The following is a 16,289-nucleotide window of genomic DNA, read 5'->3' as shown; positions in this document are numbered from 1 at the left end:
AACTATAGCAGTTACCGCGGCCGGAAGCCCGAAACTTCTCAGTAATGGGCCACTGCATCACAAACGGGCTAGCAAACCTCGGTCCTGCGAGATACGAGCGTCAATTATTCCATGATCAGCGGGACCACTAACACCTCTATAAGGAAATTGCATAATTATTCCAATTCTTGTGCGTGCGTAAAGACGATTATAATTATATTTGAAGATATGCGACTGCATTACAAGCTTCAATGTGTTTTCAATACCAGCTTTTCATACGCTGGAATACGCAAGCTGGAGTTGGCAGAAGGCGATCCTTCAATTAAGTTGACCACATGCATATGGTCGGCAGTATAAGAGATGCAATAGTAAGACTATAGGTTGGCCCTTTTCTTCAAGGAAGGAGTCAATGGTTTGAATCGGGAGTAAATGGTACGTATTATTTTTAATTGAAATATTTTGGTTAAATATAATTGCGAATTGTTCTGGTGAATCTTTGAACATAGCCTCTTTATGAACTGATTAGTTCTTGATTTTTTGAAGGGTTCAGTTCTCTATTTCAAAATTTTGAACAATCAGGTATAACTATTGACTTTCTGGTGAATTCTCAGATGGGATTTCGAATAATTCTGGCAGTATGAAGAGAAATAAATGACTATTAACAACTTTCCAGTGATCAAAAAAGCATCAAATGAAACCTTCTACTCAAAGACCATCTTTTAAACTTTCCTCGCCTCTTATTATTAGAGGGAATTTTCGAAACAATTTTTGTGCTGGTCAAAAGGGCAAGGGAGCGCCAAAATGACTGAAAATACAGCTATGCTTTTATTGTTACGTGTTTAATGAATAATTAATGACTGACAGTTGAAAATTAGGTAATGACTGTTTTGTAATGTAATGATACTAAGACCTGCTCTTTGATATAGTAATACTGAGGGGTGCTTTGTGATGTAATGATACTGAGACCTGCTCTGCGGTGTAATGATACTGAGACCTGCTCTGTGATGTAATGATACTGAGACCTGCTTTGTGATGTAATGATACTGAGACCAGCTTTGTGGTGTAATGATACTGAGACCAGCTTTGTGGTGTAATGATACTGAGACCAGTTTTGCACAATAATGATGCAACGAGTTGTTTCGTACAAAAATACGGGGTAAACAATTCATATTTTTAAATTCTTACAGAGTTTTCCAGCTGAATAAGATTAATAATCTTGATGCTCTGAATCCCAAAATATTCACAGCATTGTCTTATTCAGGTCAGTTTTTTCACAGAATTTTATGCAAAATTAATTTTTTGTATAATACACACAGTACTGTTGATTTATAAATGAGAAACCACTAACGATTTTTTCTGTGTCTTAGAGTAACAGAAGTCTACCGCTCCTATTTCATCCTGTTTTCATCTAGTCCACCAAATTTGATAAGCATTCATCAATTATTACTTAAGTATAGGAAAGCGTTACGTTACACTAAAGTTCTGAAATCTCGGCATAAATCGGGGTTTCATATCGACATCCGCGGCGCCTGAGATGCTGTTGCACGGGTTGTCTCTCTTCAGCGACTAGCAATAGTCTGCCATCATGTAATGTAGTCTGCCAATGTAATGTAATGATACTGATGTGATGTAATGAGCTATCTCACTTCAGCGACCAGCAGTAGTCTGCCATCATGTAATGTAGTCTGCCAATGTAATGTAATGTAATGATACTGATGTGTTGTAATGAGCTATCTCACTTCAGCGACCAGCAGTAGTCTGATGGCCGCGTCCAGCTCCCTTGAACCTCTCCTCCATTTGGCGCAGGTCTTGATGGAACGATAATAATGATATATTGACGTGCTCTGTACAGTAATGATATATCCACATGCTCTGTACAATAATGATATAGTAACCTGCTCCGTACAATAGTAACATAATCATCTGCTCCGTTCAATAATGATATATATATACTTAATTCGTGCAATAATGATACGATGGTTTTCTTCAAATAGCAATTCTATGGCGACTTCGTGCAAGCTTACAATGTATGACATGGATAGAAGAGTGTGGGGCGTCGTCGGCTTCGGAACTTCTTGATATAATCCTCTTCGTATTGTAGTTAAATTAACGCAATTATAAACTCAGCAAACTTCGTCCTATAAAGATTTATGTAACATATACCTTTGTACGTAGACATCAGGCGAAGTGTTAACTATTAACCTGAGATATCCAGACTGCTAATGACCGCAGCCTATTACCAAGGAGGGGCGGGCTCCAGCTGAGGAGTGTAAATTGAAGTGTTCTACACGTAGACGGCTGAGCACTTCTGGGTTAAAAAATGATTTTATGTAATTTTAATATTAGGAGACATAAGAGTGAACAAGTCGCATTGCTCTCACAAATTTTTGTCGGTGTCGGTACGTTAGCTATCACATGCAAAAAATTACTCTAGTGGTTCAAACAGATTCAAGATTTGAATTACTTTACCAGATTTTTCAATTGTCAAGGAATGAAAAAATAGGAGCTGAAGTCCCATATAACAAAGTATCGTTAGTGAAGGAGATTAATAAAAATTTTCATGTTAATGTCACTTGTTTCTTGATGGTATTTACGTTTTCATTTTTGATTGAACAGACCAGAGTCTATCATAGTTTTTGTAATGCATCTTGACGTTAGTAATTTATATATTAACGGTTAGATGCTCGGCAGCCATTGAAATTTGTCTTATATTCTATAATAATATGATAATAAGTTCAGAGAACACACTAAGGCCGGTACACAATCTAAAGCCTAAAAAGTTTGAACCTTGCACGCGCCTAAGCGGCCGTGCTACTCTGGCAAAAGTTGCTGCAAGAAAATTCCCGAGTAATTAAACTTGACTCGCCATATTTTTAGCAGGATAAAGTTTGTGGCTGAACTAGCATGGTAGCTGGGCATGTAACACTGCTCCCATAACTTATGTTTATCACAGAAAATAACACACCGCGGCAACCTGAATACATTTAGCCAGCGGCTACTGTGTTGGCCTACATAAAATTGCACCTGACATGTCATCATAAAAATTCTTTGTAATATAATTTTTAGTGGCCTCTGAACTGATAAGATTGCAGTGAGAAGAACAAAGTTTACATTTTGAATTATTTTCTTAGCGTCTTTCAAACTAGCTTAGTTTAAATTTTGCAAAGATTTTTGTTGGATTAATACCAATAATTTTTGCATAACATTAAATTACAAACAGAACTAATTATGAAAGCAAGCTAGGAGAAGGCGCTCTGACAAATTCTAAAAAAACTTGAATCCGCATTCTAAAATACGATTTCAACAATCACTAGACACGAGTTTAATTTTGACTTTCAGTTTAAACTAACCACCATATGTTTAGGGATTTTATTTATTCTATTCCGTAATTTGACAAGCCTCGAGGCAATTAATTTGAAGTAATTTATTGCGTCATGCATTGTCTCGTTAATGATATTGGTTCAACGCGGAAGAGATTGCGTTCAGATGACGCCGAGTCATCAATCTTGCGACGTTCTTAATCTGCCTGATGACACGACCAGCTCATCATGCGCTTAATCACCCTAGAGAGAACAAATATCTTGATAATTAATTTATGCATGATGCATTCCAATGGGTTATAGGAGTACAATCCGCAGGGTTATAACCTGACTCTGGGAAGGAAACTTAAAGAAATAAAGAGATTCAAGTTGTCTGTACAAATAAAAATTGAGCAATGATATTCAACCAAACTAATATTTGATATATGATTTAGCTAATAATATAAATTATTTGGATATTACCAGAACCCGTTTTGATTTATTGCATGCATTTACTTTAGCCTGATCGAAGCATCGAACGACGAATTTAATTCTTGATGCAACCGCGGCGTCGATATTTTCAGCGACCGAAGCTCTCGGCGGTTAGCTTATTTTTAATAGGAAAAATAATATGGACATAATATAAATCTTGAAATCATTCACCGGGTCATACATTAGTGTATGATTCTTTCGAATTAATATCATGCCCACAAATAACATGAACCACATGTTTATGATCTTATTGTTATTTTTCTTAATTTCATCGTTTTTAAAATAGCGTTTAGTTATGCAAGATGGTAGCTTTGCTGGAGCGCTCGATCAAACCTATTTTATTATCTGCCTTATAATTTATATATATATATATATATTTTTTTTGGGTTTGAGGTCGGTCGAAAACTTTCTCATATGAAAACTTTAACCAGGTGGAAACCACTGATTTATTTTATGTTCAAAGTTTTAGCAGTTGAGACTGACTGAAATATTTCGTTGGGTGGACTGTGATGAAATGTATTAACTCTTAATTTGGCTCATAAAGGAATTACATTGATTATTATTGGGCCAAGAACAGACGTCACGGAAAAAAATTCAAAACTACATGTACTTTGACCCTAGTTAACCGTAAGCATAATAATAGCATCAGAGTTAATTATTAGGGAACAAAAAATTCTCTTCTCAGCTTTCGCATTATTTACCAGGAAAATCTCAATAAAACGTTCGGTGAATAATTCATCGGGTCGAGACGACGGCCGCTCTTTCCAGAAGCTCTAAAGCGTCACCGTAGTTTTGCTTTCGCTTTAAAGTCGCATAAAAATTGGTGAGAAGCTGTCCCCTGGCGCCGACAGCTCTTATTTTAATTAACTTTTTCAACCTGAGAATGCCGCACCACACACGTGGCTGGCACTAAGACCAACCAACTTTTATAAATATAGAAATTCTCACGTAAATTCGAATACGGAGAATAATTTTAACGTAATGAATCTTCAAATTCAAATATGCGCGGAGTAAAAGGATAAGCGATTACAAGGTATTAGTTGTCAGAAAGTATTTTCTCGAAATGCTGCTTTCATTTACAATATTCCGGATCCTTATTTAGGTCTGCTGATTACAGTTCAATTTGCGTGACATTGAGACTGAATGTCAAGCAAAGTTTTGAATAAATATGTTACAAAAACCTGCGTTACCTTGCTGATGGAATGCAGGGTATCAAAAAAAATATTGCAGACGAACAATTTGGTACAAGTTACGCTTGAGCCTTCGTGTTGAGGGACCTATACAATATACGCAGTAAGAAATAGTGTGTAATAAAATTAACATCTATCTCGAGCCGTACTGTCTGCTCTACACGAATCGCCATCCTATAGCACTCGTAAAACATTCGTGTATTTTATGGCGACATGACGGAACGCCATATAACGTTCCCCAACGTAGAGTAAAATATGGCAGCGGCGTTTAGGTTGATCACTTGAGTATTGTGTTACGGCGCCCCAATAAGAATAAATTCAGCTCATCTGACACGACACCCGCGCTTCCAGTCGCAACCAGAACGCATTGCTGTGCCTGTAAATCATGAGTGCCTCGTACAGGCGCCATGCATATAATGCTGCGCGCAACAGCCGTTCTGGCGAGCGCGACGTGGTCGTCTGGATAACGATGTTGGGACTCACAGCTGATGTCAGGGTAAAGTAATACGTTATACTCATCTCGGGATTTATGTATTTATTTGATCGCCGATCTGAAGAGTTGTATGAATAGATGCAATGAAACATATATGATCACTTAATAAGTTTATCGATATTTCAAGAAACACAAATAAGCAAAATTCTATAGCTGCAATTCCCCTAGAGAAAATGTGCTCAAAATTACCTACATTTTTCAGATGATCTATGCATTGCTGTGGGAGTGGTCCTGTTTTGTGAAATAGTTACATTATAAAGTAATTTTACGGCTAATTTAGTTAATTCGATGCTCAAAATTTAATGATTAACACGAAAACTCTGCGTACCCCGCAAGCTGAAAAATTATTGAACCTGATTGTAAAAGATCGTTTTGAACAGACCAAACATTATGCTACAAGAGGAAACGGCAGAGAATGAAAAGTTCTTATGCGCAACAGTAATTTAGCTTAGCATTTTAGGAGACATGTATTGGTCAAATATTTTAATTTTGTTTACAGTTTTAGCGAGGTTGTCATTGCAGATTGGCCGCATCAACCTGCGTGAGCCCTCAGAATTTGCTTTCCTGGAAATAAAAAACAGCGCTGACACAAGCATTGTCTGCAGAGCAACAAAGGTCATGGCACAGAGCCCTGACACAACCATTTCCCTCAGAGCAACAAAGGTCAGGGCATAGTGCCTTGACACAACCATTTCATTCAGAACAACAAAGGTCATGGCAAAGAGCCCTGACACAACCATTTCCCTCAGAACAACAAAGGTCATGGCACAGAGCCCCGACAACCATATCCTTAGAAGTAACAAAGGTCATGGCACAGGAACCTTCATTCTCTCCTACTTAATATATATCATCTCAAGCGAAATCTTTTAGACAACATGCGTAATCAGAACTTTAAAAAAGAAAGCAATCAATGGGTTTGTTCGTAAAGAGAAATCGTTGAAGGATGAAAAGGTAATTGAAATTGCAGTTTCATTCGGTATTGCTTGCAAATTAGCTTGGTTCGCGGCTGTAATTTGCAGGCTAACAATGATCCAATTGTCTTATTTTTCTTACATATGTGCACACGATTCTTCCTCGATTACATTATCACGGGGACTGTACAGGCTCACAGTGTGCGCCATTTATTTCGAACAGAAAAAGTCATTTCCTGCTGCGACGGCGATTTTACGTTCAACGAAACGTCCTCGGAAAGCGCCGTTCATTACGGCCTGGCCTGCTCACAGGTGTGTTATATATGTTTACGACTCAGCAAACTAACCAGCAGCTGATGCTTACGACTCAACAAACTGACCAGCAGCTGATGCTTACGGCTCAGCAAACTGACCAGCAGCTGATGCTTACGACTCAAAAAACTGACCAGCAGCTGATGCTTACGACTCAGCAAACTGACCAGCAGCTGATGCTTACGACTCAACAAACTGACCAGCAGCTGATGCTTACGACTCAGCAAACTGACCAGCAGCTGAGACTTACGACTCAGCGCCGCCTGATGCTATTACGTATCGCCAAATTAGTGGATGATGTTCACGACTGCGGGGTCGTTTGTACAACTTAGAAAATATGCTAATAGATCATGTCAATGTCTGAACTAAAGAAGTGCAAAGTGCATTGCTCATATCATATCTCAGTTTAAGGTGTTCTTGTTCCATAAAATTATTCAGAAAAAATTCGCGGTCGCTAAGCCACATGTCATGAAGAATGCTTGCGTTCATGATAAGATGAGGGTGCTTTGATAGCTTCTGGGTCGTTTTTCAACCGTCGCTCAAAATCCATGAAATGACTCTTCGTGATTTGCATAGCTTGTAAAAATCTTCTGGGCTTACATTAAAGAAATATAAGGCATCAGTGAAATTTGGATCTCGTCATTCACATGCGGGTATTCATTTTAATTATGAACCCTAAAAACAACAAGATTTTAATTCAATGCACGGTGTCAGAGGATTTCCTATCCAATATGGTGGTGGTCAAAATTACGTCACTGAAAGACCTCAGTGCCGGCGAGGTATACGAGGGCTTGCGCTTTAAGAAGCTATACGCTCCCAGAAACTATATAATGTATATATGTACGTCTATAAATATAAAGCCACTCCCTCCGCAGTGGCTCCTTCTTTATGTTCATATTAAGCAGGATGCGAGCGCACGGCTCTCACAGGATCCAATTTCAGAAGGATTTTTGTTAGATCCGCGCTCGGTGTGATGTTGGCTAAATATGCTGCGGTGCGCGAGCTGGCGTGACGTCGACTTATTCCAATACTCGACCCATGACCGTAGCAGTTCGGTTCTCGAGAAATTTGAGCAACAACATTTTTTGTTTTTTAAATTATATCTTTTAAGAAGAATAGAGAAAAATGATCCATTGTTTGGGAAGATTTTAACTAAATATTGGGCAACAAGGCTTGCAGAAATAAAACTTACGTAAATTATTACGGTGAATTGTCACGATAAATTTTTACAAGTGCGACGGAGGAAAGTAAAACTGTGTGATGGCGAGTCGCGAAGTGAAATGCGGTCGTCTGGCGGAAATTGGCCGGGAACAAATTATTTATCCTGCATTATTTACAATTATCGTAGTACCGTTCGAATTAAGCGCGCTGGTGTACCTACGTTCTTCCGTTGACCATGCAAGCAACATCGAACAACAAAATTTTTGAATGGTTTGACTAATAATTCATTTAATCATTGTAATTTTGTAGTAAAAATAGTAACGTTTTTCTCAAGATCTCAGCAACGAATTTAAAATTATCCGACGTGGTTTGCTGTAACGTAAACTATAGTTCTGCGTATATAATAGAGTGTCAACAAAATTGGTGAAAAATAAGTGATAGCTCTCCACTGATTCAAAACATCACTAATTCATGATTTATTCATTCAACTGAAATTACAATTAGAGAAGGTTAAATTTAAATCATTTCCCTAATAGCGAGAAATGGCGACTAATGAATAAACTGAATAGATATGATATTTTAGCTTTAAATACGAGTTTCCGAATCATGGGTGATTGTTTTCGCAGGCAATGACTCAGTGAAGAGCTAATAAAGGCGCAGGCATGCGACTCCTCTCATTACCGGCTCATTAATGGAGCGCCTGAGCACAGCCACACTGTAATGAAACCTAGTCTCACTAGCGAATTTCCCGGCCAGCGTCTCGTTAGCAGCGGATATGACCAAAGAGTTTAGTGTTAGTGTTTCGGATCAATTCTTTATGCAATTTCAATGTAAGGTTTGTTTATTAAGCTCTCACTGCCAGCCTTTATTGGCTATTTGCGTCTGCGACGCAACTTTATTTTCGGAAATCTCACGAATGGAATTAAGTCTGTTTGTGAGTGATATCTGAGCAATGAATAAACCGTATGAGGTATTATATGGAAAGTTCACTTGGCAGTGGTTCGAACGTGTAACTTAATACGTACAGCTAACTTATAATGTCCTTATTCGTTCCCTGCTTGACGGCAGATGGATGAGTGAGATGAGGTAAGGGTGAGGTTGGTTCCTGCGCGGCAAGCTTAAAATCTTGCTAAATCTTGCTAAATCTTGCTAAATCTTGCAAAATCTTAAGGAGCTGCGACGCATCGACAAAAGAAATCTTATGGCGAATATAAATCTGAACAAAGGTTTCTTCGCCAAGCAATTCAGTGATGTGAGGGTGTAACTTCTATGTCCGGATTAAATTTGATTAATTTCTCGCATATATATTCCAATAATTTAATGACGAATTTTGATCCTAACTTTTACTAAATATACATATTTTTATGTCGAATGGCCTTAGATAATTTATCAGAATGAAAAACTTTTTCGGTTCAATCATTTGGTACAATATACTGCACGTGAAAATTACGGAAATTTATTTATATTCATTTAATCCTAAATTTTGCCTAGAACCTTATTTTTATCGTCTTTTATACATATAGAATACAAAACTTGTTTGGATGCGCAATACTCATGCCATGAGACCTGTCAGAGAGAAAATAAGTAACTACCTTAAAATAAAATTAGTTTTCTTAATATTTCTAGCGTTATTTTATTTTGTGTATTGCAGTGTCAATAGTGTTACTGACAGACTAAGTTTTACAACGACTTGTCATTATCAGCGATCACAGGTAGTGACACGACGCCTTATCCTTGTAACCTGGGGCCATACTTTCAAAACTCGCTAAATTAACGTAAGTACTTACGCTCTATTCCCTTGTCTATGATTTGTGGATTTTGCTTGAAAGGCCGTCAATGATTGGCTAATGAACTTACGATCGCTTAACTCTTTTTAAAAGTATGGGCCCTGGTTATTACATTTACGGAAGCTTATTTGTCACAGCTCTTTTCGTGGCAGCATCAATTGTAAGGCCATTCATCAGCTGACTTAACGCTAATCCTTAATTTCCAGTTCATCTGCTAATCTCATACATACTAATGCCCTTGTCCCCATGTATCAGGCTTCATCAATGACAGCTTCCTGTAGCAATGGTTATGAGTGACCGCACATGGCAGTCTGGCTTACTCCCTTAAGGCCTCAGCAAACTTCTGAGCCCAAACTTGTGTCTGTGTTGCTCAAGTCTTGACCAAGTCATGAATATCTGAACTTCAGCAGATGTGTTCTCGTTATAATCGCTCGTCTGCGTCACTTATCTTGTAATTAGACGTGCCTAATGACGAGGTGGCAACCAAAAATATATAAAATTAATTTCCTTCGTCAACTCTTCCACTAATTTTTTCAGTTCAATTTGCAATACATGAACCACCACATTTTTTTTAAAATAAATTATCTTATTAATGAATATTTATCATTCTTTGCCCAAAAAAAAACTTTTTCACGAAAATAAATTTTAGCTGCTATCTTCTCATGTATTTTAGAATTTTGTAATTTGATTACTGACAGGCAAGGCACTCAATTAGAAGTTGCAATTTATTCCTCAGATTATTGGTGCGATTATTTTTTAATAGATTTGGATTACGCTCAATAGTAATGAGATTATGCTGTCAGGTCCGAATTGGTTTAAATTGTAAAGAAAAATTTGATTTATTTTTCCCTTTTTAACTAAGTATTTAACAGAATCATATTCGATACCTCGATTTCCCTGCATATGGTCAGATATTAGTTCTAGTTCGACTATCCGACAACCTGCTAGAAATAACATGGCTGTCAGGGGAGCCTCTCACCTCCCCTCAGTGAAAATACAAACTCTCATAATAAAACCAAGCAGACAACACACGCGGGGATGTTGAGCAAACAGATCTGCAAAATATCAAGTCGGGGAAGACGCGCATGCATGTGGCAGGATCTCGTCCTAGGGAGGCGTTAGAGAAGGAACTCCCTTGAGGAGTAAGAATGTCATCGGCAGCAGCCTTCGGCTCATGGTTGGCCAGCCATGAATCACCTATGATTACAGATTTTCAAGAAGGTGAAGCACGCCTTTATTTAGTAGAAAGTGGCGTTAAAAAATCCTGAGAAAATCTCTTTTGCGCTGAACAAGAGATCTTATATACTCTAGAATTTATAAGACAAGAACACTGTTCAGAGACCTCTATATCATGAAGCTTATTATTGCATTGTATTTTCAAAATTGTGCAGCATAAAATTTTTATTTTGATGATTATTTTATGTTACCTGATTCGCCCAATAAAACTTAAGTGAGTAAAAAATCATTTGTGGACAGATTGGGTGACAAATCACTATAGGTTTAGTGAAATAAGAAAATTTCATTTCACAGACAATCATGTGTTGACGTAACGAATTTTCTGAATAATGTTCAGAGTAAAAATTTTAATCTAAAACATGTTGCGGGCCTAAATTGTTTCAAATTAGAGATTTTCGTCTACTGGAGCATCGAAAAAGGTTGTTTTGCTTCAATCTTCGCAAGGCATCGAGAAATTTTGCCTCGATGTCCTTGATACGAGATTACGCGAGTCAAGGATAAGTTTCTCCGTTATTTTACGCGCATAATTTAGTAAACTTTCGGAATTTTATTATAATTTTGGCGCAAGGAAGCTCGGTAGCAGCACGACACGTGTCCAAGACTCATCAAGCTCCTCTTTGAGATAAAAAGTAATACTTTCGTTACACATTGCGTGTAGAATATGATACGTATTAAAAAATTTCGTTCTGGTTTATTTGAAGGCCAGACCAAGACAGTGTCACCTTGAATTGTGGAAAAAATACAATGCTGTCCCAGCCATCACACATTTTGGTTGAATAACTCTTCCTATTTTCATGACTGGGGATCATTTCATTTAGTTTCTTTTGGACCATAAGATTAGATAAGATTACACCAGAAAACTAGAATGTAATTTTCCATCCTATGACGACATTGCGTGTCCAAATGAGTGAACCGTAGCATGAAAAGCGCTCATTGTAGTGCTTCACGGCCGTTACAGTGTCGCAGCAAAACCCGTTCCCTGTCACTGGAGGCTCAAAGTATGGCTCACTCTCAGCAAAATATTACGTGAAGGTATAATTAATCGACGAATATATATACCTCTCTAAAAGACTTAAGTGTAAAATTTGTAGTCAACATATAAGATTTCTTAATGCTTGTGGACGAATAAGTGCAATTAAAATGTTCATACGTGAAATTTTAATTTTGTTTTATTGATTTGATTGCATAAATAACGTGTCATTTGCAGTGAAATTGAAAAAAATGTTCTTTCGTTTGAGCCAAAATTTAAAAGTTTTCACAAATTTTGTAGGGTTTTACAATATCGACAGCATTTGATTTTAAATCATTTCTTTTTATTATATGCATAGCATCTGGTATATTAATCAAAATTGCATATTATCTTCCTGAATCAAATTACCAGCATCGAATCGCGAATCTGAGTGCTCATTATTCACATTATATTTTTAATTTTCTTAGCTTGTGACTACACATGCTAAACGGCAACGGATACGTTGTTCTTACGTCTAACAAACATTTGTAATGTAAGTTCTCTGGATTAATTTAATTTGCATAAAACACGTGTTGCCTGTGAGCAGATGAGCCTCAACAAGCGAGAATAATCAAAGGAAGTTGAGGAACTTCCAGACGCTTGGCCGTCGGCAAATGATTGAGTTTGTCAGGTGATAAGAGCGATCGATTTTGCCGCTGCCTCGACAACGCTTATCTCGGATCGATCATCAATCATGCGTGCTGCATAACTTCAAAGCGTGTGCGCATGGCGCGTGTAAACCAAAGCATATCATTAGTTCATAAACTCGCATATCATGCGATCGACAGCGAATCTTTACCTACAGACGGTTCGCTCCATCGGGATGGATATAAATTGGACGCTTCATTAGTGATGTTGACTGAAAGGCGAGCGTAGTTACCTAATTGCATCGTTATAAAGGTGAATGTGAAAGTGAAATGATCAGTCTCAGGAGCGGTATAAATTTTAATTTGAATTGAATGCTTCTATATATGAGCTTTCTCAATTTAGTTGTGAGGTACATTAAGTTAATAAGCTAATTACAGTTCAATTCTTTTCCTTCCTCAAGGGGAAATTTTTCCATACAGTAATACAAGGCAAAAATCATTAGCGGGAATAAATCGCGTCAAAAGAATACTTGTTTCGTTTTCGGCCGCATTGTTTGGAGAACTAAAATCTGCGCTAGGGCGAAACTTGAGCGGTTCATTAATTTTTATCGGGTCGTAAGAGTGACGCAATTTACCATTAGATGGTTAAGAGTCGTTTGCTGTAGCTCATTAGAGGCCTTCAGAGGCCAGCGAAGTAAGATTATCTCTAGATGGCGTCTTGCTGACGTCACCTCCGGAGTCTCATCAATCTGCGTCACCGAACTTCACGAGCCGAATTTACGTAAGATATAAAGATATATACGACTGCCCACTATGTGAAATTTTAAATTCAAATTCAGGGAGCATAGGGATATCTTAGCCTATTGATAACAGAAAGTCTACCTGAGGTCCTAATTAAAAATTTGCTCGGGCTTCTGCATTATTATTCATGTTATTATTATTATTATTCGTGTTCATGACTCGTGAATCAATCGGGTTCCAACTTAGTTAATTAAGTTTGAATCTACCCATCAAACGTGAAAAAAGTAATTATCTTTCTGTATAACCTAATTTATATAATGAAATCAATGAAAATAATTTACAAGACATTTTTGACTCATGCCACACCTGCGTTTTACCGGAGGGTTGGGGGCGTTTTACCAAGCATCGGTTAAAGTTGAAGCTCTGTCATATGTCGGTACATCCATTAAAGCGATCGTACCTGTGCCTGCGCGGCCGAGGCTCAATGAGCAACATAATGTCATGTTTAATTATAAACAAACATTGTGATGAATATCTAAGCACGGATATTGGAACAGAATCAAGAATTTAAACAAGAACATATTAAAGGTTTTATCTTGGATCATGTATGCAGTACAGTTTATTTGAACTCGGTGAATAATTGAAAAGTTAAAATTAACCGCAGGAAAACGTTGATTTTTCTAAAATTGAAAGCTTAGTAATCATTAATTTATAAATAAATTTAATTATAAATTAATTATAAATTAATTATAAATTAATTTATAAATAAATTATAAATTAATTAATAAATTTTAACTTGTATCTCACACCTTGAGTGTGAGATCAATAATAGATGTATTAATTTATTATCAGTTTGCACTGACAGTCGGATTAGATCACCCACTATTTATGAAAGATTAACAAATATTTACCTAAGTTTTCCAACAGTCACGCGTTCGCTTGACCATAAGTACAAGGAGGTAAATAAAAAAATTGTGTTCTACAAAAATTTTGATATGCTTTAATTTACAACGAATAGATACGCTTATAATAGTAAACTCCTAAATAATAAATTGTAAACACAGACTCTAAACGATATTGGAGACGAAACAACCTGCATTTGATCTAATTTTGTTCGAAACATGAAAGAGCTGGATTAATTTATTAGCATTAACCTATTATGAGTTTATTCTCAAGCATTCGTATTCAATTGATTTAACTTGAGATTGAGGAATTGTATTTACAGAAAAATCGACGAAAAATAGTATTTGGTCCTTTTCAAGATGAAAAATGGAGAAATCAAGCCAGGATACTGTATTCTGAATTTCAATAAGTTATGTTTTATAATAAATTTTAACTTGTATTGCTATTTTTGATTGGATAGCTTCTTGTTACATCGCGAATCAAGAATGCACTACAACTATACATCACGAAGCTTGATGACTGGGCTCTGCATAATATTTTATTTCTGGTGAAGTTTTCTGGAATTTCCTTGGACAGTGCCATTTAAGTTGTACGAACATTAAACATATTTCATGCAATTGCAGGCTTGATGTCAGGGGATCTCCACTCGTTTTGTATTAATTGATCTCACATTACATCAATTAAGACAAAAGATTTCAACAATAATAAATCTAAATATTATACGATATTCATCACCGAACTCTGAGAAAGACAGAAGAAATAAAAAAAAGTTTTTACAGACTAAATAAATGCAAGCTTGTTTGTGAGGCCTGAAAATGTGGGACTGCAATACTAAATATACTGAGATAAATAATGTCTAAAAATTGTCACAATTTTACTCACTTTCTTCTGACGAAGCCGCAACCTGGGAGGAGACGAGAGAGGCCACCAACCACCACACCATCGCCACCACGGCCATCTTTGCTGCTGACTCAGCTATCTTGAACGTCCATTTGGCCAACTCTCAGCTTGTTCTTGTGATGTCACTGCAAACTACGAGTATCTCTTCGGCCGGTCTTTTCAGAGTCAACTTTGAGTGGTCCGTTGTGCTGGCTGTGCTGTTCAACACACTCATCAGCAGAGCATGTTTCACCACCTGCTGTGTTCAACTTACACGCGTGTATTTTGGTAGTCTCTGAAGAACCTATTGAAATATTTCAGTATGCGTTTCACTATATTAGTTGCGCACTACAGCCAGCACATACAACTAAGCTTTTAGCACCTGCTAAAGGCTATATTATACTTTATATGTGGATTTATTGATGTATCAACGTATTTTTTCACCGAACGCTACATGGAACGTAAAGATGATTTGGAATGTAGTCGAATTGCATTGAGCCTATAAATTTTTCGACTTGAATTTACGGAAGGTATTAAGCCAAATTATTATTATTGAAAAACAATTGTTTGCAACTCACAAAAAATAAATCATTTGAAAGTGTAAATCATTTAAAATATGTCACCAGTAATTTTTGCGTGGCCATAACGAAATTCTAATACAAAATAATGATATTCACTTTGTCACATAGAAATTGAATACAAGTCAATTAATTACTATGGTCATTTATTGACCGATCATGGTACCAGATTTCTCTCAATATAGATTAGTGTAATCCGAAGTCCACATCCTCCAATAATTCACCCATTTAAACCTATTGAATGGATTCAATACCAAACTCGCCACAATTCTTGCGCCATTTTTTCTAAAAACGAAATCGTTATTTTTTTATTTTTAAGGCGTGTTTTCCATGTGCATCGATGACAAGTTCAGAGGTTATGTCATGTAGATTCACCTCAAAAGTTCTGCCTTGAAGCTACACGTGTCGACACGCCGCTGCTTGCAGAAGAAAAGATTTCGTCAAGAATATCAGAGCGGATGTCCCTGAGTGAACAAATTCTTGGGCGCCACTGGAATATTGCAGCTCAACTTTAGCGCCAAGAACGACGAATGCTCCAGAGTTTTGCTCGTAAATACACGATGTTGCTGCCGCCTCCCGCATTTCAATGGGGGACTTGAACCTGCGCGAACCTCGAATATGGTCGTCCTGAAACGTCTAAGTTCTTGCAATTTATCTTTTCTTGTCTCTTGACTATTTTTAAATGTTCATGCTTCTCGCCCACGGTCCCGAGAGCGTTTCGAATTAAGTCTC

At 37.1% G+C, this 16,289-nt stretch overlaps 1 protein-coding gene across 1 annotated transcript in view; it reads right to left on the bottom strand.

Moving 5' to 3' along the window:
• The window catches only part of LOC108676229, a 114,294-nt gene extending 99,190 nt beyond the window's left edge, over nt 1-15,104 (bottom strand). Inside the window, exon 1 of the mRNA XM_047880155.1 lies at nt 14,983-15,104. Coding sequence (XP_047736111.1) covers nt 14,983-15,058 — 76 coding nt within the window. The 5' untranslated portion in view covers nt 15,059-15,104. The remainder of the gene's footprint in view (nt 1-14,982) is intronic.
• Between the last annotated feature and the right edge of the window lie 1,185 nt (nt 15,105-16,289).

This window comes from Hyalella azteca, unplaced genomic scaffold (genome assembly GCF_000764305.2).
Source record: "Hyalella azteca isolate HAZT.00-mixed unplaced genomic scaffold, Hazt_2.0.2 contig4737, whole genome shotgun sequence".
Classification (NCBI taxonomy): Eukaryota; Metazoa; Arthropoda; class Malacostraca; order Amphipoda; family Hyalellidae; genus Hyalella; species Hyalella azteca.
The sequence above is the reverse complement of the archived record's forward strand: the minus strand, read 5'-3'. Positions and strand labels throughout refer to the sequence as shown.